The following is a 21,210-nucleotide window of genomic DNA, read 5'->3' as shown; positions in this document are numbered from 1 at the left end:
TATTACACTTGAGGACTGTGCATCCTCCAGCCGGTTAGGCGTCGCGTTCTGAGCATCCAAGAGACATTGTGGATTGCCGGTGAACGAAGTCTGTGAAGGTTTGGGAGTCTACCTTGAAGACTTACCAGAGTGATTGGGCGAGGTCTGTGTGACCTTAGCTCAAGGGGAATATGGTGAGGACTGGGTGTCCTGAGCTACGTGTTCAGGACTAGGTGTCCGGGACTGTGTGTCCTAAGGTTTAAATACCTAGCCGCCCTAACCAGACGTACAGTTGTCACAGCAACTGGAACTGGTCCAACAAATCATTGTCTTCAACGAGTCACTGGTTTCATCTTCCCTTCCCTTTACTTACTGTTACTCCTTGTGAAGTCATTGTATGATTGCACTATCTTTTATCTTCACTGAGTGACTGTGTTTTCTGTTTGGCTTCATAATATCTTCCTACCTGATCCTTACTACATTGCTGCTATTAGTCATTGTGCTTTCACTCCATTGAATACTTGACTATGGCTTGCCTAGTGTAGTCTACCTTCTGCTGCAGGGTAATAGGTTTATTTCTATCGTTTGTCTTCATAACTTCCACGTTTTGAATACTTTCATAAAAATCGCCTATTCACCCCCCCTCTAGTCGATATACGCACTTTCAATTTCCTTGTGTTCCTCATACCCAAGGTTGTTGATTTTAGAAATTTATGCACCGCCGCTGTGGGAAAAAATATGTTGCCCCCACCTGGACTCCCGTGCCTCCTCCTCCTAGTGGAATACGAACACAATCGCTGCCTCCCTTGGACTCAACGGCTCCGGTGATCACTAACGGCGATGAATGACATGTGTGCCTTGATCCCCAATGATTTAAGCCTCCCTTGAGCGACGACGGCGAAGGATGGGGACGGGGAGGCAATTTTGGAGGTGGTCGATGAACGATGGAGACAGGGGGCTATGTATTTTAGGGGAGAAATTTTCACGGCTTCATGTACTAGCTAAACAATTTTTTTCAACAAAAAAACAATCTGCATGCAAGTGGGCCATGGGCCATTGATTTATTCTTGAATATGGTGATCAAAGCGAATTTTTTGGACAAGTCCAATGACCAACGAAGAATTTCACTCTGTTGCTGGCCTACTGGCACATACGTGGACGGACAAATTGGTCAAACTGTACGCCATGTAGGCATAATACAGAGCCAAAGCAAACGGGATGACCGTCAGTGCTCACTGTTGTGACTTTCATGGCCGTATATTGGGTATTCCTAAATCCACTGACCGAAGTGAAATTTGGTAACGAGTCAAGTGACCTGTGGTGAATTTATCTACCATAGACGCATTCAAAAGTTTCATTCGGGGTCATCATGTGTGGCTTATTGATGGCGTCCCGATCAGGTGGGCCGGGTTAAGGATCCCCTTGCCGGTTCCGACCTAGGGAACTTTGGGTGGTCCATGACGATCTGCAAGGAAACCAGAAGCCTTGCCGTTCAAGACAAGGACTTCTTATCCGTGGAAAACTCATCTCCACCAACATAGCCGAGTAGGGCTCCTATTATCCTAGGCTAGTCGATAGATCATCTGCTGAAAACTCAGATCATCATATCTAGATACACAACAATCTCATGGTAGACCACGTATACTTTGTACTCCATCCCAAATCAATACAAACACAAGCAATGTCAGGTATTATCTCTTTGAGAGATTCCGAACCTAGGTAAAACCTCATGTGCTTGGTGCCATCGCATCTAGGCTACTAGGTCGGGACCCTCTACCCGAGATTCACCAGAATCGACTCTGTTATTAGTGGCCCGTGCAGATCCAAAAAAGTAGTCGCACCTTCAGATTGGTTCCGGCACGATCTATGCACCGGAACGGGTCTTTGTTGCCTACTCGATTGGTGACCTCGGTCGGGTAGGACTATGTCTCATGTCGGACCCGTCAGAGATCGATGAGCATCTTCATCCACATCAACTTCAATATCAGTTGATATCATGGACAGATTCGTCAATGGAGCTCTGAGGCTTAACGTCGACTTTGCCCTCATGCGACCGTGTAGAATTTTTTGGACACGGGATTCGTTTTTTCCATCCCCACCTCCTGGAGCATCTTTTTCACGATTCCTCCAGTGGGATTGAGGAGAATTCAGTATAGAACAACCCTATAAATTTTCAGCGTGTTCCGACAGTGGAAAACTCCGACAGTCGACGTTATACCAAGACCTTGTCGGGACGGAAATCCACATGAGTTCGAGAGTACGAGTCCAACGGCCAACTCTGACATCCTTTGGAAGATCCAGTCGTTCAGATCAAGCAGAATTTCTTTATCAACAACACCCCACATTTGAGTTCAATCCGTCGGGGCAAACTACGAGGGATCGCGAGGAGTGCATCAATTTACGAATATATTTTCTGCGCAAAAAAAATCCAATCCTAGTTCATCTTTTTTCATGAACGGGCTATCAAATCTGTTTTTTGGGGGATTTTTTTGTAGGGTATTGTGTTTTGTTCTCAAACATACGCCTACAAATTTTGATCCTTTTTCGAGGTGCTCTTCACATACCTATACTTTTAGGGGATTATCCCCGACCCAAATACGTTCGCCGGGGGAGTGGAGTCAAGGGGCAGCGCGAGTGATCGTTCTGGAGCAGCAACACACAGTGAGGAGCGAACGGTGCAGCTGTGCACCATGGGGGTCTTGCAGTGGAGGTGTTGGCGTGTGGGGTGTCCTCCTGGAGGCGCCGGTATGGGTGTGGGAGGTGGCGGCGCGGCTGGACCATGGAGGACGTGGAGCTCGACCAGGAGGTGTTGCAGGAGCAGCGGCCATGAGTCGATGCGGTGGTGCCTTCATGGAGGTAGCGATGCAGATCAGATATGGGCCCGATATGGGCTCAGGGTCATGGCCGCTGCACGCCTGTCCTCCTGGAGTTGGTGTGACTAGCTGATGAAGGTGTTGTCGGTGGCCCTTGGCCGCTGGATGCCGAGGAAGGTCTGGCGTTGCTGTTTTCTCTGCCGTGCGGGAGGTGGAAGATGGGTTGCATGCTCTTTGCCATCTGGGGTGTTGGTGTATCGCGATGTTATGTCACGACGGCGAGGTGTTGTGGTGGCGGCGGAGTGATCCAACACGGACAGTGTTGCCCCAATGCGGTGGGAAGGGATGGTGGTGTGCGACATTACTGATGAAAATCCTACCCTGTCTTCAATCGGTGATGGCGGCGACGACGCATGTGGGTGTCGTTTCCCTGCTTGGAGGCGTCGCTGAGGTGTGTTGGCATGTCCCCTCCTCGCTTGGGTTGCTGTCTTCGGGCGAAAGCCTAGGTCCGTTGGTGGATCGGTCTCAGCGTTGTTTCTCTATTGGGAACATCGCATGTGTGGAGGCAAGGCCTTGAGGTACTGCGTTGTAGTTCTCTTGTTGTGTTTGCCAGTGGTCCAGGTGGATCTTCATGGGCACTATATACGAAATGACCGGTTAGTCCAAGAAAGATGGTTTCTCAGGACTGACCGAGTCCCTCCACCCACTTGTCGTCTCCTTTTAGGTATTTAAGGGTGGGTTGGTGCGTCGGTAAGAAAAGTTCAAGTGAAGTTGTTGTTTTTCAAGGTATCCGGTGTCGGTCGAGGCGCAACTTGGAGTTTTTGTTTAGGGAACACCCCTTTTGCGCTGTGTTTGTAACGGTTTGTGGTGGCTAATCTTGCGATTACCTCGGTGTAGTGTTTGAACTACTATTGTTGTTTGTGTCGAGATGTAGCTTCTGTATTTATCTTTTGCGTTTTATAAAATACATGATACGCCTAGGCATACTCTCTCGAGGAAAAAATATACGTTCAATGTCCATGATTTCTCATTTTTCGGATGGGCGGCCTCAATGATTTTTTTAAACTATTGAGGGTAGTCAAGGTATATGAGTGACGGCGTCACAGCTCTGATTAGATTGCCTTCATTTTATTGAAGGCATGGCACTATTTGTTACCATGGAGAAGATGATTCCGAGAAATTTTCACTCTAAATCATAGTTATACGAGTTAGTTTGTAATTCCTTACATCCATGATGGCAAGCATTGTATCTGTAATTTTGTCAAGTTCAAATAAAATTATGCGTAATAAAAAAAGCAAACTCTGAAAAAAAATTAGAAGTGTTTACTACGTAGTAGTTTCGAGCATCTGCCTAAAAGAAAAACAGTTCATAAAAAAACAGTTTCCAGCAAAAAAAAACTGAAATCTGTACACAGAAAGAGGTAGTGGTATTCCTCTATCCTCCGGAAAGGAAAACAATTATTACCAAAATAGATAAGATAAGGATCCGACGCGCAGAAATCAATTTACGTCGAAGCCTAAGCAGAAGCGTGTTGTGCACATTTCAGCCTTTACAGATATCTTCTCAAAATTCCCAGCTAGCTTACAGCTCAAGCGCGCAGACCAAAACAGGTCACATGGCATGGCATGGCATCAGGACGCGAAGAAAAGAAGAGACGATGGATGAAAAACAAAAGCGAGCAGGCAACGGCGCATGCGGCCATGTGACCTCGCCCGCGCCGATCGAGACGAAACCAGAGCTCCGCACATGGCTTTGGTCCTCCCGTCCGGACTAAATCGACAGCGCAACGAGCAACGGCCGCTCTCATCGGTTTACCGTTGTCGTCCTGCCATAGCCTTTCGATCCCCGTACCACGCCGCATCAAGATTCAAGACAGGAGGTAGGCCCCTGATCCGGATGATGGGTGAGAATTCAGCAAATTCCACACGGCAGAGCAAACTGCTCGAACAGAGCGCGTAGTCGAGTAGCGTTGCAGATTAGGGTTTCTTGCCATTTTTCGCGGTTGTGGTTAATCGGAACGAGTTTTTTTTTTTGCGGGGTTAATTAATAGAGAACAGATTCGTACATCCAGGAGCGGAGATCAATCAGGTAACAAATGAAAGAATTCTATTGATGATGATAATCTCGCGCATGTGTAGCGCAACACGGCGGTGTTACATATAACTCACTCCCCAGCTCAACAAAGAGAACCGAAAAAGAATCTCGTCGGAGTATAAACAACGTTGGATCAGACTCAGAGCCCCACGGCGGCGGCAGGTCGAAGATCAGCTCAGGACCCTCGCCACATCTAGAACATGATGGCGGCTGCGACCGCGCCGGCGACGGCGACGAAGCTGGCGGCGGACGAGTACACGGCGGAGCTCGCGGGGGCGCCGGTGGGGGCACCGGTGGGCGTGGCGGAGACCGCGGAGGGCGTCATCGCGGAGGGAGCGTCGGTGGGCGGGGCCGGGGGCGAGGCCATCGGGGACGGCGACGCGGCGGTGGGCGGGGTGGCGACCGGCGCAGGGGCGGTGGCCGGCGACCTCGCCGGCGGTGCGGGGAGCGGGGCCATCCTGGGCGCCGGCATGGGGCCCTGCGCGGCGGCGGCGACGGCGAGGAGCGCGATGACGGCGGCGACCACGGCGAAGCGAGCCATCTGGCTGTTGTTGTTGATTGCTGGTTCAGAGAGGAGATGGGACGCGATGGGAAGCGAACGCTTGGGCTATGGTGTGGAGAGCGGAGAGGCTGTTGAGTTGTGAGGACTGGGACGGGGCGAGGAGGCTGGTATTTATAGCGGGAAGGCGATTTTCCAAACGTCGGTCGAGGCAGGCAAGGCAACAACAGCTGGAACGTTGAAGCCTCGGGCTGTCGTCACGGGCAGCGACGACGCGTGAGACCAGAGCAGAGCAGAGCAGTCTGTCTTCGCGGGGACGGCGCCGCGCAAAGCTGAACTCTTCGCGCCGCGGCACCGCGTCGTCCCGGTGGTTAATGGGGACACGTTGTGTAGAAGGTGAAGATTGGATGGACGTGTGTGTACAATTTTCTACCGAGGCTTCGAGTCGGCGGCTGTATCACGTGTGGTTCGTGGTCGGTGGTCTGGCAGATTGGAACCTACATTTTCCTTTTCGCCGTCCACAGCCCCCACTATCATCACCGATGGAATGGGTGTTGTTCTCGGAGGAGGACAGGATCACCATGAGGTGTTGTTAATAATTAGGCTAACCATCTTGTGGGATACATATGGATTTCTTCAAGGATTTGTAAGTGTCCCTGAAAATGGTTAATATACTGTTGTGAGTAGCACAACGGAGGCAACTTTGGCTGTTGGCGCTCACGGTGTGTCATCGGGCGTGCGTCGGCCACTCTAGCAGATGTAATAGATGGTGGACTTCCGCACTAGTAGTGACCGGCGGATGGAGCTACGGTCCACGGCTTGGTGGTCGTGATTCAGATTTGGTCAGCCAAGTGGGAGTGGCTGCAAACTATACTGCATCGACCTTCTACGGCTCCACAACATTGATGGTCACTGAAAGATCTTCGGCGGTGTTCATCTATGAAGATTCATTGGTTGACTTCGGCAGTGAGATGCAAATAATGAACGACGACTTAACCCAGCGGGATGGTTGTGCAGCGGCGATGTTCGCATCACATGTAGCTGCTGGGATCGCGGAAAAGTGATGGTGACAACACTAGAGTGACTTCGATTGTGGTGCTACTCAAGCACCCGGTCGCGAGCTCTGGGGTGAAAGCCAAGGTCTGACCCGGGCTGATAATATAACGATATTTTTACGTCGTTACTTTATTGAAGGCACTGCTCGGGTATGCACAGATTGATTATTCAAGGTGAAAAATTTATTCTGGTCTTAGTGGTTAGATCAGGTGACGGTGACGCTTGAGTGTCGCTCCCTTCTTGAAGGAGTAGATGATGTTGCAGAATCTTGCCGTCTGAATGGTGTCATGAGATGGTTGGTGTTGATATGGTCATTGTTAAGAAAATCGTTAAGTGCTAGCTGCTCGAGGTCGGAGAGTAGGGGATTAATAGGCCAAATAGGGATTAATTGGCAAGTTAACTGATTAAACGGACGAATTCTTAAACATGGGTTGTACTAGTGTGTGTTTTTGTGTGTGTGTGTATGTTAGTGTTGATTGTGTGTATCCTGTGAAGAGATCAGGTGTGTTCTTTGTGTTTGTATCCTTTCTATGCTTTTTCTTAATCAATAAGTACATCAATTATAAAAAAAAAAAGTGGTGCCAGAGCTTGTGCCTTATGTGCGTGTGATCTGTGTGCGTGCATGGACGGATCAGAGTAGACGGACGTGTAGCTGTGGATGAGCAGCTTGCCATCGTCCGTGACGTGTACGTGCTCTAGTTGGCTGCATGCGTGACGAGCAACTCTGCGTGCGTAGAGGAGGCGGCGTCTCTGCGAACTGTCGACCGCGCCTCGCCCTTCTAGCACGACGGTGGCACCCTCCGGCACACCATCCCACCGTGGAGCCGATGCCCAGCGCCACCTCCTATCCGAACTCGCCCTCCTATCCTCGTCGACCCTCTCGCCAATATGGAGCAGCCGGGATGCGTCGCTGACCAAAGCGCCTGTGAGTATGGAGGTGCGGGGTTTTTTTTCTGCAAAAGGGTAGGAGCGGATTTGGGGAAGGAAAAAAACAGCCAATAACTAGTGCGGCCCGCATGTAAAAATTCTTTTACCTATTAGCGCCCTGTTCGAAATCACGCCGCTCCATAGCTCCGCTACTGCAGCGGGCGGAGCTGCAGTTGAAAATCATGGAGATGCGGTTTCCCCGCTCCGCAGACTCCGGAAGTGGATGGGTTGCCGAACAGGACCAAGTTTTGGTAACTCGGTGTTTACGCATCACCTCCACGGCCTTCGTAACGTACATAGATAATTAGTATCGAACCTTTCAACATGGAAATTCTGCTAAATTTTCTTTTAACGCGTTCTCGCAAAATAAAAACAAAAAACCGTGACTGAGAGCGTGTCCAGAATGGGAAAGACATTCTGGTCCCTCATGTAGATGCATTAAGTAAAATCATAAGAAAGAAAATGAAAAATACAAAACTAACCTGACAACGAAAAGAGGGTTTGATGCAACTATTGTCCCTTTGATCAACACGAAAGATGAGATTTTACTGCTCTCAAGTGGTCTTTTGTTTTACAAATAATGTAAAATAAGTAAGAGCATCTGTAATAACTGACAAAAAAAATGACCTCAAGACATAAAAGCCGAAGTTTTGGATTTTGAACACAAAAAAAGGGTTTCAACAAGAGACCTAAAATCCTATGGGTATCAATAGTTTTTAATAGCCACCTATATTTTGTTACCAGGATCAAAATATATGTCAAAAAAATTCCAAAAATGTGGCGCCAACCCCATTCGACGCTCGGTAAGGTTTGGTGAGTACGCACTAACCGATTCCGACTGCCGGCCATAGCCGACCACCCCGAGCCCTGTCGCCAATCCAGAATCTCACCACATTGCCCCGACGTCATGTGCAACCTTCGCCGCCACCTCAATGTTCCTCCCGCCGTGGCCTTGATTTTAGCTGCACTAGTTGTGTCCATGATGCTCTGTTGCATCCAGGAACTGCTCGACATCTGCGCCGCTTCCCACCGCATCTGATTTGGAGGTGCGCGACATGCACGAGGCTGTCAACCGCCGTCGCAGTGGGCGAGTTCACGAAGCTCGGGCACGCTGCCATCGCCGCTCATTGCCTCCCTCCCAACGGGCTTTCTCACCCTCTGCCCCCTTCGCCTCCTGCTCTGGTCGCCAAGCGTTGGTTCACCCACCATCCCGCCTAATTCCAGCGTCTCTGTCATCGGGTCCACCCTCCAGCCTCTCCATCGTCGGATCTTTATGTTTCATTTGAATTTGAAGTTTGAGTATCCAATTTTAGGTATACTGTAAAAGAACAAAAAAAATACTCCGGCCGTTCCATAATGTAGTGCATATAGATATTCTTGAAAGTCAAACCTTACAAACTTTGACCAAGTTTATAGAGAAAACTATTTATATCTACAATACAAAATTTATACAATATGAAAATATGGCTTATGATGTATCTAATGATATGTCTGTGGTATTCTAGATGCATATGTTTTTCTCTACAAACTTGATCAAGTTTATAAAGTTTTACTTTTTGAAAAATCTATACGCACTATATTGTGGAACAGAGGGAGTAGCTACCTAAATCTCCTCTCTCCTCATAAAAATGGATTTAGGTGGCCAAAAAATTGGTTCTCTATTGGGCTACAAGATCACACTGGTAGATTGCTCGTGACTAAATACGAATTAGATGAAAGCTTTAGAGTTTTCTAATCCGGTATCTTCTTTCTGATATGTACGACAAACACCATTATAATTTGTCAAACTAGTCCAGAAAGATTTTAATGGCATGAGTGAGAAAGTGGTATTCTCACCTATCGTTGTAGTTGAGTTGTATGAATTTACGTGGATGAGCATACCAAGGCTCTTCGATACAAAAAACCCATTTTCACGTGAATGAAATTTTTTTGTTGAAACATTTGGTTGCATGGCATTCCCTCATCCTTACACTAAAATCGATTATAAGTCCTCTACATTGCTTAATGATCAATTGTGTTAACACAAGACTATCTTCCTTTTTGTCTTCTCATAAACTCAGATTATTATTCCTTTTCCCATGAGTGATAAGGTCCAAATTTGGGCTTGAGTATTGCACAAGTAAGTTGTGTGGATAATACAAAATAGTTATGTAGTGACCAACTACTGGACCACGACCACCGAAAGGAACTAGCAAACCCACACGATGGCGCAACTCGGCGTTGCTCCACGACCACAACCCACTTTGGAAATGCTCAGGACCACTGCTAATCCTCACTGACCACGCCGGGCTAGGGTTGAAATGAACTCAACGGCGATAGAAATCCCTTCCCCACGAATGTGTGGACGGTGGCCGCCGCCCCTAAGCCGGAAGCCCGGGTGTTGTCCCAGATTTGGGCAACTACCGACACTTAGAGGGTCTCCCATAGATGCTAGCTGCCAAGGTGGACAATAGCCCCGTTGCCCACGTGCACAACTCCACTTAGTGGGGGTCCTCCTTCGTCCCCGAGGAGCAACAACACTGGCATCTACAAGGGTATAGGGTTAGGGGAAGGTAGATGGAGGAAGACGGGAGAGGAGATGGAAAGGGAGGAGTGTCCGTTAGACAATGAGGGAGGCCAGATTCGGCCAACCACTCGTTGGCTACACGCTAGGAGCGCTGGATGAACGCACGCCAACTACCAAGGAGCCGACAGGGGAAGGAAATGTCGGCGACGTGGCAGGGGTAGGTGTGATGAGAGGAGCCCCACCGCTTACTACTGGGGATTTTCTCGGCGGCATGGACCGGTGGAGGCGTGGGAAGGAATGGTTAGGGCGGGATCAATAATTGGCGGTGCAAGTTGCCTCCAGTGTCGCCCGAATTGGACGACGTGGGGGTGTTATGAGTATTTTTTTGGTGTTCAGTTTTTAATTTTCTTGGATCTACACCATTTAAGATTGGTCTTTTTTAAAATTTTCATGAAATGAAAATTTTTGGTTGTGTTGGACGTGTCAACTGTGTGCATTGTGTTTTGTAGAGACAGTGCATTCATAGTACAAGCATATCATCTCGATATATTGATTGAATATGTTCTTTACCAAAGATAAAACAAGAAGCATCACGAATAATTTTAAATAGAACGTAGGATAATTTAGTTGCAACTTTCGAAATCTATTGCAGTGATTGAAGTTGTCACTCTGCTTTCCGGGGCAACTTCAACATGCCGGAAAATTTTGGGAATTGAGTGTAGGTCAGATTGGTTAAGTTCTTTGTGGTGGAACCAGCCCACCAGAGTTCAAGTCGTGGACTTGACGCTGGTGCTCGCGTTTTCCTAGATTTAGTTCAGTCTTTTCGCCAATATTCGTTTAGACTAGCCACAATGGGTAGGAACATAGACTAGTAACATGGGCACATGTTACTAGTCTATGTTACTATCTCTATAGTAGGGAGTAACATATATGTGGTAACATGGAACACTTCATTTATTAGGCTATAGGCACATATTGCCTTAATATGTGAGATGTTACTTATACTAGTAGTAACTAGCTATGTTATCATTTTCATCTCTTTCTTCATTCATTGCATGTCACATCATTTATTTAACCTAGATATGTGTGGTGTTACTACCTATGTTACTCCCACTGTGTGTAGTCTTAATGGAAGGAGACGTTCTCGTCGACTACGAAGTGCCGGTGATGACTTCGTCAATCTCGAAATGTTGTGTCGGGCCAGTCTTTCGAAGATGCTCATAGGAGTAAGGTGTACGTGGGTATATAGCGACGAGTGTTTGTATGTGTATGTAAAGGCCTTCAATTGTACCGTGTTAAAAAAAACAGACTGGAATTTTCTACTCCGAAGATTTTACAAAAACAAAAACTTTCCGACTTTGCGATGAGAGTGCTTATTTTGGCAATTATCTAAATTTACTGTATGTCTGATTGTCCGACAGTAGCAGTTTTCCCTGCGTGAACAATGGCAATTATGAGAAACACAAGGTTTTACTTGAACGAATTAGCCTGCGACGGCATGACGAAATGGAAAACGTGCTTTCTGTTGTGCACCGAACGCCACGAGTTCGTTACGGTGTTGACTTCCGCACAATCATTACATGCTCAACCAGAGGAGACACGAGTTACAGGTTGCCATGTCTACTCATAATGCTGGTGTGACGAGCTGTCACAAGTCACAATTGTGGAGCTCAACTAAAGAACAGCAAAGCCTCCACCTTTCTCTTCCTCCGGATCATTCATCAGTTCATCACCAATCACCATGTCCAAGGTAAGAGCCGATTCCCCAGCCCCACTATCGAAACCATTTTCGTTGCTAACTACTGTATGATTTAACTCTGCATTTGTTCATCTGGTCTCTTTTACAGAAGATCGTGCTCAAGGTGGACATCACCGCCGAGCGGTGCAAGGCCGGCGCCATGAGCGTCGTCGCCAAGCTCCCAGGTACGCATAAGCTTGCAGAAGCCAAGGACCGTGTATTTATTTGCAAGTTCGTGCTCGACCATCGGTTGTAATGCAGGTATCAAGTCGATGGCGGTGGACGGCGAGAAGGGGACGCTGACCGTGGTGGGGGACGTCGACGTGGTGTGCATTGCGAGCGCGCTGCGGAAGGCCAAGTTCACGGCGGTCGTCGTCAGCGTCGGGCCTGAGGTGGAGGAGAAGAAGCCCGAGCCGGCCAAGAAGCCCGACGAACCAAAGAAGTCTGAAACGCCCAAGCCGGCGCCGCCCTGCTGCTGCTCCGGCCCCTGCAATGCGTGCTGTCCCCGGCCGATGCCGCCGTACCCTGGCGCGGCCATCGTGTGCTACGAGGAGGAGCCCGACGGCCATTGCATCATCGTGTGATTTTGCAAGCTACTAGCGAACTTTCGTGTTCACTTCTTATTTCTCTGAACTTTTTTGTATTCACCTTTTTGTCGGTTATTTTTATGAAGCGTATCATAAATTATGATCATATTTGGCACTGGAATTTCCCTTGGTTTCTCTAGGGTGTGATGCCAGTGGCGGCGCCAGGTTCTAGAGGGTGAGTATTCATTTTGGAGGAGGGTATTCATTTTGCCCAAATCATCACTGTTTTGCAAAAAGAAATCGCTTGTTTTATATAAAATTTCAATGGTTTGTCAAAATCTTGGGTATTCAACCGAATACCTAAGAAGACTCCTGGCGCCGCCCCTGTGTGATGCGCTTGTACATTTGACCCACAAAAAATTTGGACGCGGTTAGCTAGCGCATGTTTGCTAGCTAGTCTTCCTCAACACACATCTAAGAGCAACTCTAGCAAATTTTTCGCATGTGCGGTCGTCATGTAGGATATACAGTGCTCCATCTAGATATGAAGGACACGGCGGCGGCTGTGCATAAACACAGAATCGCCAAAACGGCAACCTTCATAAATTTTAGATGTGCATCCCGCTTACTTGTCATCGATTGCAACTGTTGTTCCCAAAAATCCAAAATTCATAACACGCTAGATTTAGACTTCAGTTCAATTTCATTCCTCACCTTGCAAGTTTTTCAATAATGGATTAAACATCGATCTCAACTAGGAATTCTATATGCATTTACAAAATGGATTTCAAGAAGGACTAAAACGATTCTCTGCTAAACTACGAGTTCTTCATCCTCTTCGGAGTGATCTCGCAGTCGGGGAAGGCTTTGGCTGCCACGACATCCGCAGCCACGCGGTCCACCAACACCTATGTGTCATGTAGGCGGCACAAGTCCACAGTCTAGAAAGCCGGCATGAGCGTGCCTGCCATTTCTGCGGTGGTGGCTATCAAAATGTGATCAAAGTACACAAAAGCGGTGGGAAGGTGGCCGCAAACAACGTCCATTAAGTCTTAATGCGGACTTCATCATTAACCCACTCTTTCTCGATGCGGTCCTCTTTGGTCTCGTCAGGCAAAGGTCCGCAAGGAGGGCACAGCCAAACCGACATGGTAACAGGGGAAGAGAGGACGGCGGCTGGCGAAGGGGGGCGATGGGGTGTGCGTTTTTCGTCAACAGGGATGGGGGAAGAGTGTGGTTCCAACGAAGGAGGGCAATGGTGGCAGTACTAATTTAAGAAAGGCGAGTCTCCTCTGTGTTCTACAGCCGTCGATGCAGATGTTCCCTGCTCCTACCAGTAAAATTGAGTAATGCACATCCGAAGATAAGCTGAGAGAAACAGGCACATACAAAAACCACGGGAGAAGAATATAAGGAAACAAACGAAAGAATTGTATATTCATAAATAATCTCATGCATGTGTAACAAGATTACATCGCAATGTCGTATAATCTTCATCGGTCTCTAATAAAGAATCCGCGGAAACAATATAAATTGTATAGACAAGACGAAGCAGAGTCGTCGTCCCTCCATCTAGAACATGACCGCTACGACGACCGCTCCGGCGACTGCGACGAAGCTGGCGGCGGACGAGTACACGGCAGAGCTCGCGGGAGTGCCGGTGGGGGCGCCGGAGGGCGTGGCGGAGACCGCGGAGGGCGTCATCGCAGAGGGAGCGTCGGTGGTAGGGGCCGGGGTAGAGGCCATCGGGGACGGCGACGCGGCGGTGGGCGGGGTGGCGACCGGCGCAGGGGCGGTGGTCGGCGACCTCGCCGGAGGCGCCGGTAGCGGGGCCATCCTGGGCGCCGGCATGGGGCCCTGCGCGGCGGTGGCGACGGCGAGGAGGGCCATGATGGCGGCGACCACGGCGAGGCGAGCCATCTGGTAGCTGCCGATGGTGATTCGGAAAGGAGACGAGGTGAGATGATAGCAAGCAGACGCTTAGCTCTGTGTGTAGGAGGCTGGAAGCTGTGCTTGAGCAGCGAGTTGTGGATTGGGATGGAGGGAGGAGGCTGGTATTTATCGTAGCCGGAGGCAGCCGGGAGCTGGAACGTTCAAGTCTCAGGCTGTCGTCATGGGCAGCGAGTCATCAACGACGCGTTAGTCCAGGTTATCCGCGTACAGGTGGAGATCTTCTCGCGCGGGACGGCGCCGTGCACTGCAAAGTCGATCCCTTCGCGCAGCGGCACCGCGTCATGGGCAGCGGATTCGGCTTGCCTGCTCTTTCCCCATGTTCCGATCCGTGCTTTCATTTTATCTTATGGTTGTTTTTTTTTTTAATCTAATCATCTCTCCCTCTGATTTTAAGAGGGTGGAATCGCGCTTTATTTTGTTTCAATCAAATCAAGTCACGTACGCGGGAGCATGAATGGTGACACGTCAAGATTGGGTCTAGGAATAGTAATCTGGCGAGGTCTAACGACTAGACTAGTTTCGAGACACGTTGCGTACTTGCGTCGGACGTCAAGATCGGATCTACAGTACCATTTTTCCGTTGAGATGCTGCATCGCGTACGTTTGGTAGTCCGTAGTCGGTAGGCCAGTAGAATATTGTGCAGGATTTTGCCTTGTAAGCCAAATTGCAGCGGGGAAACGAGGCGATGGTGCTCCACAACCGTTTCGCCACTAGGGGTGCGTTTGGTTCACCACTCCGTTTTAGGCATTTCGCGTATTTATCTTAGTTGGGCCTGTTTAAACTAAATGTAGGCTAAAAAGGAGCAACTGCGTGTAGTTTGGTTGACTGCATTAGGCTCCATGCGTGAGGAAAGCAATTTCTACCTTGCTATTTGGTTGCCTGCGTCGCTGCTGTTATACAAATAACATGTTGTTTGGTAGCAAACGACATAAGATGTGATCATCACTTTTCACTAGTGATGACCATACCACACACACTGAACATCATATTGTCCTAACTAGAAAACAAACAGCAGTTTTTCCTAGCTACTAGCAAATGGCAGTACAAGTTATTAAGAGAAATACGGCTGAAAAGGGAAAAGTTCAACGATGCTAACTAGGTAGAAGTCCATCATTTTCCTCTTCTTCCTCCTCATCCTCTTCTTCTTTTTCTTCTTCCGATATTGTTGTTGTGATGCTGCTGCTTCTTCTTTTCTTGTGTGGCTGCCTCTTCTTCTTCTTCTTCACAGCATATTTGAGGTTTTAATATGACTGTTGTCACTTCAAACTAGGATGCTGGAGAGGCGAAAATATATAGAACATAGATTGCGCACGACTAATTATAAATTGGGAGGACACGAGCAAACTAAAACAACCTAAGGATCGCTCCCTCCCTCTCGTATCGCTTCAGGGCTCCCTCGATCGCTCCCTCCAAGGCAATCAGGGGGCCAAACCCAGTGCCCCGGCCCGCGCCCCCCCTCCCTCTCCTCCACCTCGCCGTCCCCAGAGACGTGCGCCGGCTAAGCCCGAGCGCCGCCGGTGATGGGGACAGCGGGGATCTAGGCTGCAGCCCCGCGGTCTGGAGGGACCGGCGGCGCGAAATCGCCATTCGGTCTTCGTCTTTCCTGGCGGTTCGACGCTGCTCCGGCGGCTTCTTGGGGAGGGCGGACCAGGAGGAGATGTGGCCATGGTTGACTGGTCGGCGACGCCTCCGGTCATATCTGATCTGGCCGGTGCCGTTGGCGGTGGTGGCTATCTCCTCCATCGGAGGTGGTCGGCATGAGGCTGGATGGTCAGATCTCGAGATCCGCCATCTAGTTCCGGTTGCGACCCGGGAAGACATAGTTGCCGGTGAAAACTGAGCCGATGGCAGGCGATGGCGGCATTCTGCGTCGTTACCTTGATGAAGGCATCGTTGTGTAACTACTGTCGACCCACTCGTGTTGCTCCGGGGGAAATCCTAGGATCTGGTCTTTCAGATCGAACGATGGTGGTACTGCGGTATTGTTTTCTCTTTTGGGAGCATCGTTTGTGGGGCAGAGCTGGAAGGCAGAGGCAGGAGGTGGAGCGGATTCGTCATGCACAGAGCTTTCGATGGAGATGTCAAGTCATGCTTGACCGACAGGTGCTACGTTCTATCAGGCCTGGTCGGCAGGTGCTACGCATGACTGATCTTCCAGAATCTTCGCGTCTGGACAAACGAGCGCGGGGCGATGGCGCCGTTGGGCACCCTGGTGGCGTCGACGGATGGACGTACTGGCAAGGATGATACAAATCTCTCTCCTGAAAATGGGTCAGCGGTTCGATGATGATGACGGCGTCTAAAATGTGTGCATGTAGTGTACGCTTTAGGTCTGCTGCACCGGTTGTGGGTTCCGATACGTTATGTGGATGGATCAGCGACGACACCAGTTTTAGATATGAGGAGTGAGAGCACTCCACATTATCGAGTTTCGTAGGTGTGAGTGATGGCTTCGGGTGACTTGATGTATATTTTTGTTAGACCTATGTTGAATAATAAATAAATAAATAAAGATGACCGTACGCATCGATTGATGTAGAAGCCGAGGATCTTAACCTCCTTTTCCAAAAAATAAATAATTATAAATTGGGATATAAGCTTTGGAATTTTGTAACCGGATCTTCTCATCAGATATGCGGGACGATCATCGTTACAGAAAGTTAGTGGCACGAGTAAGAAACCAAAGTACTTTCACCCCTCATTCTGTAGTTGAGCTCTTCGGTATTTCTTTTACCATTTTTACGTTGAAAATACTTTTCACATGATAGACAAATTTGAGTTCCGAATCATCTAAAAACGGCCAGTTTCCTGTGTTCAACAGTCCTTGATGCTGATTTTCCCCAATCTTACACTTGTACAAATCAGAGAACTACCCTGAGAAGAACATGCTAAAATGGCGTTTGAGCAACATACTAGAGCAAAGCGGCTGGTAAGAATTATACTGAAACTGAATTTGTAGCCCGTAGTATATCAGAAACTAAGCTGGAAAGGAAAATACATATCCACTACAGGGTAATTTCAAGTATCAAATGAAAGAATTTTATATTCATATTAATCTCGTATAACAAGATTACATCGCAATGTCGTGTAACCTTTCCTCCGTCTATAATAAAGAATCTTAGAAACAATGAACCTGTGTAGACAACACCGAGCAGAGTAGCAGAGTCGTCGCTGCATCTAAAAGACGATGGCGGCGGCAACCGCTCCGGCGACTGCGACGAAGCTAGCGGCGGACGAGTACACGGCAGAGCTCGCGGGGGTGCCGGTGGGGGCGCCGATGGGCGCGCCGGAGGGTGTGGCGGAGACCGCGGGCGGCGTCATCGCGGAGGGAGCATCCGTCGGCGCGTCGGTGGGCGGGGCAGGGGGAGAGGCCATCGGGGACGGTGACGCGGCGGTGGGCGGGGTGGCGACCGGCGCAGGGGCGGTGGCCGGGGACCTCGCCGGAGGTGCGGGGAGAGGGGCCATCCTGGGTGCCGGCATGGGGCCCTGCGCGGCGGTGGAGACGGCGAGGAGGGCGATGATGGCGGCGACCACGGCGAAGCGAGCCATCTGGTAGCTGTTGATGGCGATTTGGAGAGGTGATGAGATGATAGAGCGCGGATGCTTAGGCTCTGTGTAGATTGTAGAAGCTGTGCTTGAGCTGCGAGTTGTGAATTGGGATGGGAGGAGGAGGCTGCTATTTATAGAGAGATGCTTAGGCGATTCTAAATGTCGGTGAAGGTAGGCAAGAGCTGTAACGTTCGAGTCTCCGGCTGTGGTCATGGGCAGCGACGACGCGTGAGAGCAGGCTGTCAGCGTTACAGGTGGAGATATGTTGGCGCGCGGGGACGGCGCCGCGCAAAGTTGATCCCTTCACGCCGCGGCACCGCGTCGTGGGCAGCTGCCGCGTCCAACGTCAAGATTGGATCTTTAAGCCAGGGGAAGGTCCAACGACTAGTTTCCAGACACGTTGCGTCGAACATCGAGATTGGATCTACGATTTTTCTGTTGAGACTTCGAGTCGGCTGCTGCATCACGTAGGTTTGGTAGTCCGTAGTCGGTAGGCCAGTGGTAGAAAATTGTGCAGAATTTTAATTTTTTTTGCGGTGAAAATTGTGCCGAGTTTTGACTTGGTACTAGAAAGAGTAAGCCAAATCGCGGAGGGAAAATGAGGCGATGGTTGCTCCACGACCGCTTCATCACTGCTCCGTATGTTTCTAAATATAAGCCATTTTAGAGATTTCAATACGGACACATATGAAGCAAAATGAGTAAATCTATACACTCTAAAATACTTATGTGCAATATACATTCGTATGTAGTCTGTGTTGAAATGTCTAAAAAAAACTTATATTTAGAAACAGATGAAGTAGATCACTCACCAGGGTTTGCACCATGCGTATAAGTAGCGACGAGAAGTTCTACGTGTTATTTGTTTTGAGATAGCTCACCATTCATGAATGATAGTTTTGTGAGTTCTTAATTGGTATAGCTACAAGCATCCGGTACAGAAGATATGATAAAGTGCCCGTACAAAAGATGCACTACAGCACAATGGAGAAAGAGCAATGCAGTAGAGATAAGAGAGAGGTGAATTCTAGTTTTTATCCCTACTTTGACATTTTTTACGCAGATGACACAATTTTATAGTTGTTCATCCGGATTACTCCATTTAGTGGATGCTTTACCGGTTTTTACCCCATTTACGGAAATTTACTCGACATAAAAAGAGATGAAATGGGGTACAAAATATGATATGCATTGAACATGCAAAATGTACAAAACCATTTAGCTGAAACTTCACTAGTGGGTGTGCACTTAATTAGCAGGACGGTACAAGATGCACTAGTTTTTCTTGCAAATCATCTCAACAAGTATGAAATACCAGGTCATTTTTCTTCTCTATCAACGCAAGCATAACACATCGCTCTCACATGACTTGTTCTTCTTGAAGGAACCCCACACATGTGCCAGCTTATATTGAGGAGCAACACTTTTGTGGCGGTCTTTGTCCCACTTTCGTGTATTACATGTCGATAATGAGCAGGGAAGAGAGCAACAAGTTTATTCTTCGGTCTGGAAAATGACACTAGATCTGTGAAATGACTTCGCATGACAAACCGTTTCCTGAGGTCATTGTTTGTACCATTTTTCACATAATTTAACATTTCACATATGTTAGATTCTTTGCATGACAAACCGTTTCCTGAGGAAACTCCCCTTCTTTTTTATGGAATTGGGAATCTGTTAATTCTCCGCCGAAGTAGAAGATCATTTTGAGATTTTAGAGCATATTTGAGGTTTTAATGTGGCTGTTGTCATTTTGGGTGACTTTTTGCTTAAAGGTGAGGGGACAACTAAGATGTTGGAGAAGCGGCGAATATTCAATGTAGATTGAGCACGGCTAAATTTAAATTGGGTGTAGGCTTTAGAATTTTGTAACACGATCTATTCATGTGATAAGCGAGACAACCATTTCGCAAAAAAAAAGAAAGATAAGCGAGACAATCATCGTTATAAATTGTTAGTGGCACGAGTAACAAACTGAGGTATTTTCACCCCTCACTCTGTAGATGAGCTCTTCGGCATTTCTTTTATCGTCCTAGGTGGAGTACCATCTTGTGGTTCTTTGACATACACAAAAAAAAAACTTTTCACATGATAGCCAAATGTGAGGTTTGGATCATGTACTAACGGCTAGTTTCCTCTGTTCTATAGTCGTTGATGCTGGTTTTCCCCACTCCAAGAGTACAAGTCAGAGAACAGAGTAGTTTGTAAGAATTATAATGAAACTGAATTTGTAGCCCGTAGTGTGTCAGAAACTTAAGCTGAAAAGGGCCGGGCACATCCACGGGATGAGAATATATAAGTTAACAAATGAACGAATTTTATATTCATAATAATCTCACAACAAGATTACATCGCAATGTCGTGTAACCTTTCCTCGATCTATAATACTTGTAGCAAAGAATCTCAGAAACGATGAAACTGTATAGACAACAGCAAGGAGAGTCGTCGCTGCATCTAGAACACGATGGCGGCGGCCACCGCTCCGGCGACCGCGACGAAGCTGGCGGCGGATGAGTACACGGCGGAGCTCGCGGGGGTGCCGTTCGGGGCGCCGATGGGGGCGCCGGAGGGTGTGGCGGAGACCGCGGACGGCGTCATCGCGGAGGGAGCGTCGGTCGGCGCGTCGGTCGTCGGGGCAGGGGGAGATGCCATCGGGGACGGCGACGCGGCGGTTGGAGGGGTGGCGACCGGGGACCTCGCCGGTGGCGCCGGAAGCGGGGCCATCCGGGGCGCCGGCATGGGGCCCTGCGCGGCGGCGGCGACTGCGAGGAGGGCGAGGATGGCGGCGACCACGGCGAAGCGAGCCATCTGGTTGTTGTCGACGGTGAAAGACTTGCCCGAGAAGATTCAGAGAGGAGAGGACGGCGAGCGAATGCTTGGGAGAGGAGAGAAGATGGTGAGCTGCGAGCTGTGAATTGGGAACGATGGAGGAGGCGCGACTTTATAGCGGGAGACTGACGATCCTAAACGTCGGTTGAGGTGGGCAACAGCTGTAACGTTCGGGTCTCGGGCTGCCGTTGGCCCGTGTATCACTGTCGCCAACGGCATCGACGCGTGAGAGAGACCAGTCTGTCAGCGAGACAGGTGGGATGCCTTCGCGGGGCGGCGCCGTGCCAGGTTTGATCCCGTCTCGCTGCGGCACCGTGTCCTGGGATCACCGGGGATAATCACTGATCACGAGGTCGTCTAACGACTAGTTTCGAGGAACCTGGTGGATCCTGAACGCGTCAATTAAAACCATTCAGGTGCGCATCAAGGTCGAGTAACCGCGCTAGCCACGTCTCCTTTTACTGTACCGCACCTCGCCTGTAAAAAGTAGCGATGGCATCGGCGAAAACGCATCCTCTTTTCCTCGCAGCCCGCTCTCCACCGTGATGCTAGGGTTCCTAGCCGCCGCCGCGCGCACAGCCGGCCGGAGCCACCTCCACTCCGGTGCCCATCGATAGTCCTCTTCGCCGTCGCCCGGAGCTGCTCCGCCCATCTCTGTCCGTTCCCGAGCGGACTCGGCCCACCCAGCAGCCCATCCACGCCGGCCGGCCGGAGCTGCGCCGCCCACCACAGCAAAGG

General features: G+C 49.2%; 5 protein-coding genes across 5 annotated transcripts; 1 reads left to right on the top strand and 4 right to left on the bottom strand.

Annotated features, from left to right (window-relative positions):
• Nucleotides 1-4,879: 4,879 nt before the first annotated feature.
• LOC119289566 (arabinogalactan protein 1-like) lies at nucleotides 4,880-5,720 on the bottom strand. The gene has a single exon (XM_037568867.1). It carries the CDS (start codon nucleotides 5,426-5,428, stop codon nucleotides 5,081-5,083), a length of 348 nt encoding a protein of 115 aa, XP_037424764.1. The 5' UTR covers nucleotides 5,429-5,720; the 3' UTR covers nucleotides 4,880-5,080.
• A 5,820-nt stretch (nucleotides 5,721-11,540) lies between these two features.
• On the top strand, nucleotides 11,541-12,297 carry LOC119289565 (heavy metal-associated isoprenylated plant protein 2-like). Its single transcript, XM_037568866.1, has 3 exons — nucleotides 11,541-11,625; nucleotides 11,723-11,798; nucleotides 11,875-12,297. The coding sequence occupies exons 1-3, from the start codon at nucleotides 11,617-11,619 to the stop codon at nucleotides 12,195-12,197; spliced, it is 408 nt and encodes a 135-aa protein (XP_037424763.1). The 5' UTR covers nucleotides 11,541-11,616; the 3' UTR covers nucleotides 12,198-12,297.
• A 1,253-nt stretch (nucleotides 12,298-13,550) lies between these two features.
• Nucleotides 13,551-14,159, bottom strand: LOC119289564 (arabinogalactan protein 1-like). Its single transcript, XM_037568865.1, has one exon. The coding sequence runs from the start codon at nucleotides 14,058-14,060 to the stop codon at nucleotides 13,713-13,715; it is 348 nt and encodes a 115-aa protein (XP_037424762.1). The 5' UTR covers nucleotides 14,061-14,159; the 3' UTR covers nucleotides 13,551-13,712.
• A 2,848-nt stretch (nucleotides 14,160-17,007) lies between these two features.
• On the bottom strand, nucleotides 17,008-17,817 carry LOC119289563 (arabinogalactan protein 1-like). Its single transcript, XM_037568864.1, has one exon. The coding sequence runs from the start codon at nucleotides 17,641-17,643 to the stop codon at nucleotides 17,272-17,274; it is 372 nt and encodes a 123-aa protein (XP_037424761.1). The 5' UTR covers nucleotides 17,644-17,817; the 3' UTR covers nucleotides 17,008-17,271.
• A 2,122-nt stretch (nucleotides 17,818-19,939) lies between these two features.
• LOC119289562 (arabinogalactan protein 1-like) lies at nucleotides 19,940-20,573 on the bottom strand. Its single transcript, XM_037568863.1, has one exon. It carries the CDS (start codon nucleotides 20,449-20,451, stop codon nucleotides 20,098-20,100), a length of 354 nt encoding a protein of 117 aa, XP_037424760.1. The 5' UTR covers nucleotides 20,452-20,573; the 3' UTR covers nucleotides 19,940-20,097.
• Between the last annotated feature and the right edge of the window lie 637 nt (nucleotides 20,574-21,210).

This window comes from Triticum dicoccoides, chromosome 4A (assembly GCF_002162155.2).
Source record: "Triticum dicoccoides isolate Atlit2015 ecotype Zavitan chromosome 4A, WEW_v2.0, whole genome shotgun sequence".
NCBI lineage: Eukaryota > Viridiplantae > Streptophyta > Magnoliopsida > Poales > Poaceae > Triticum > Triticum dicoccoides.
The sequence above is the reverse complement of the archived record's forward strand: the minus strand, read 5'-3'. Positions and strand labels throughout refer to the sequence as shown.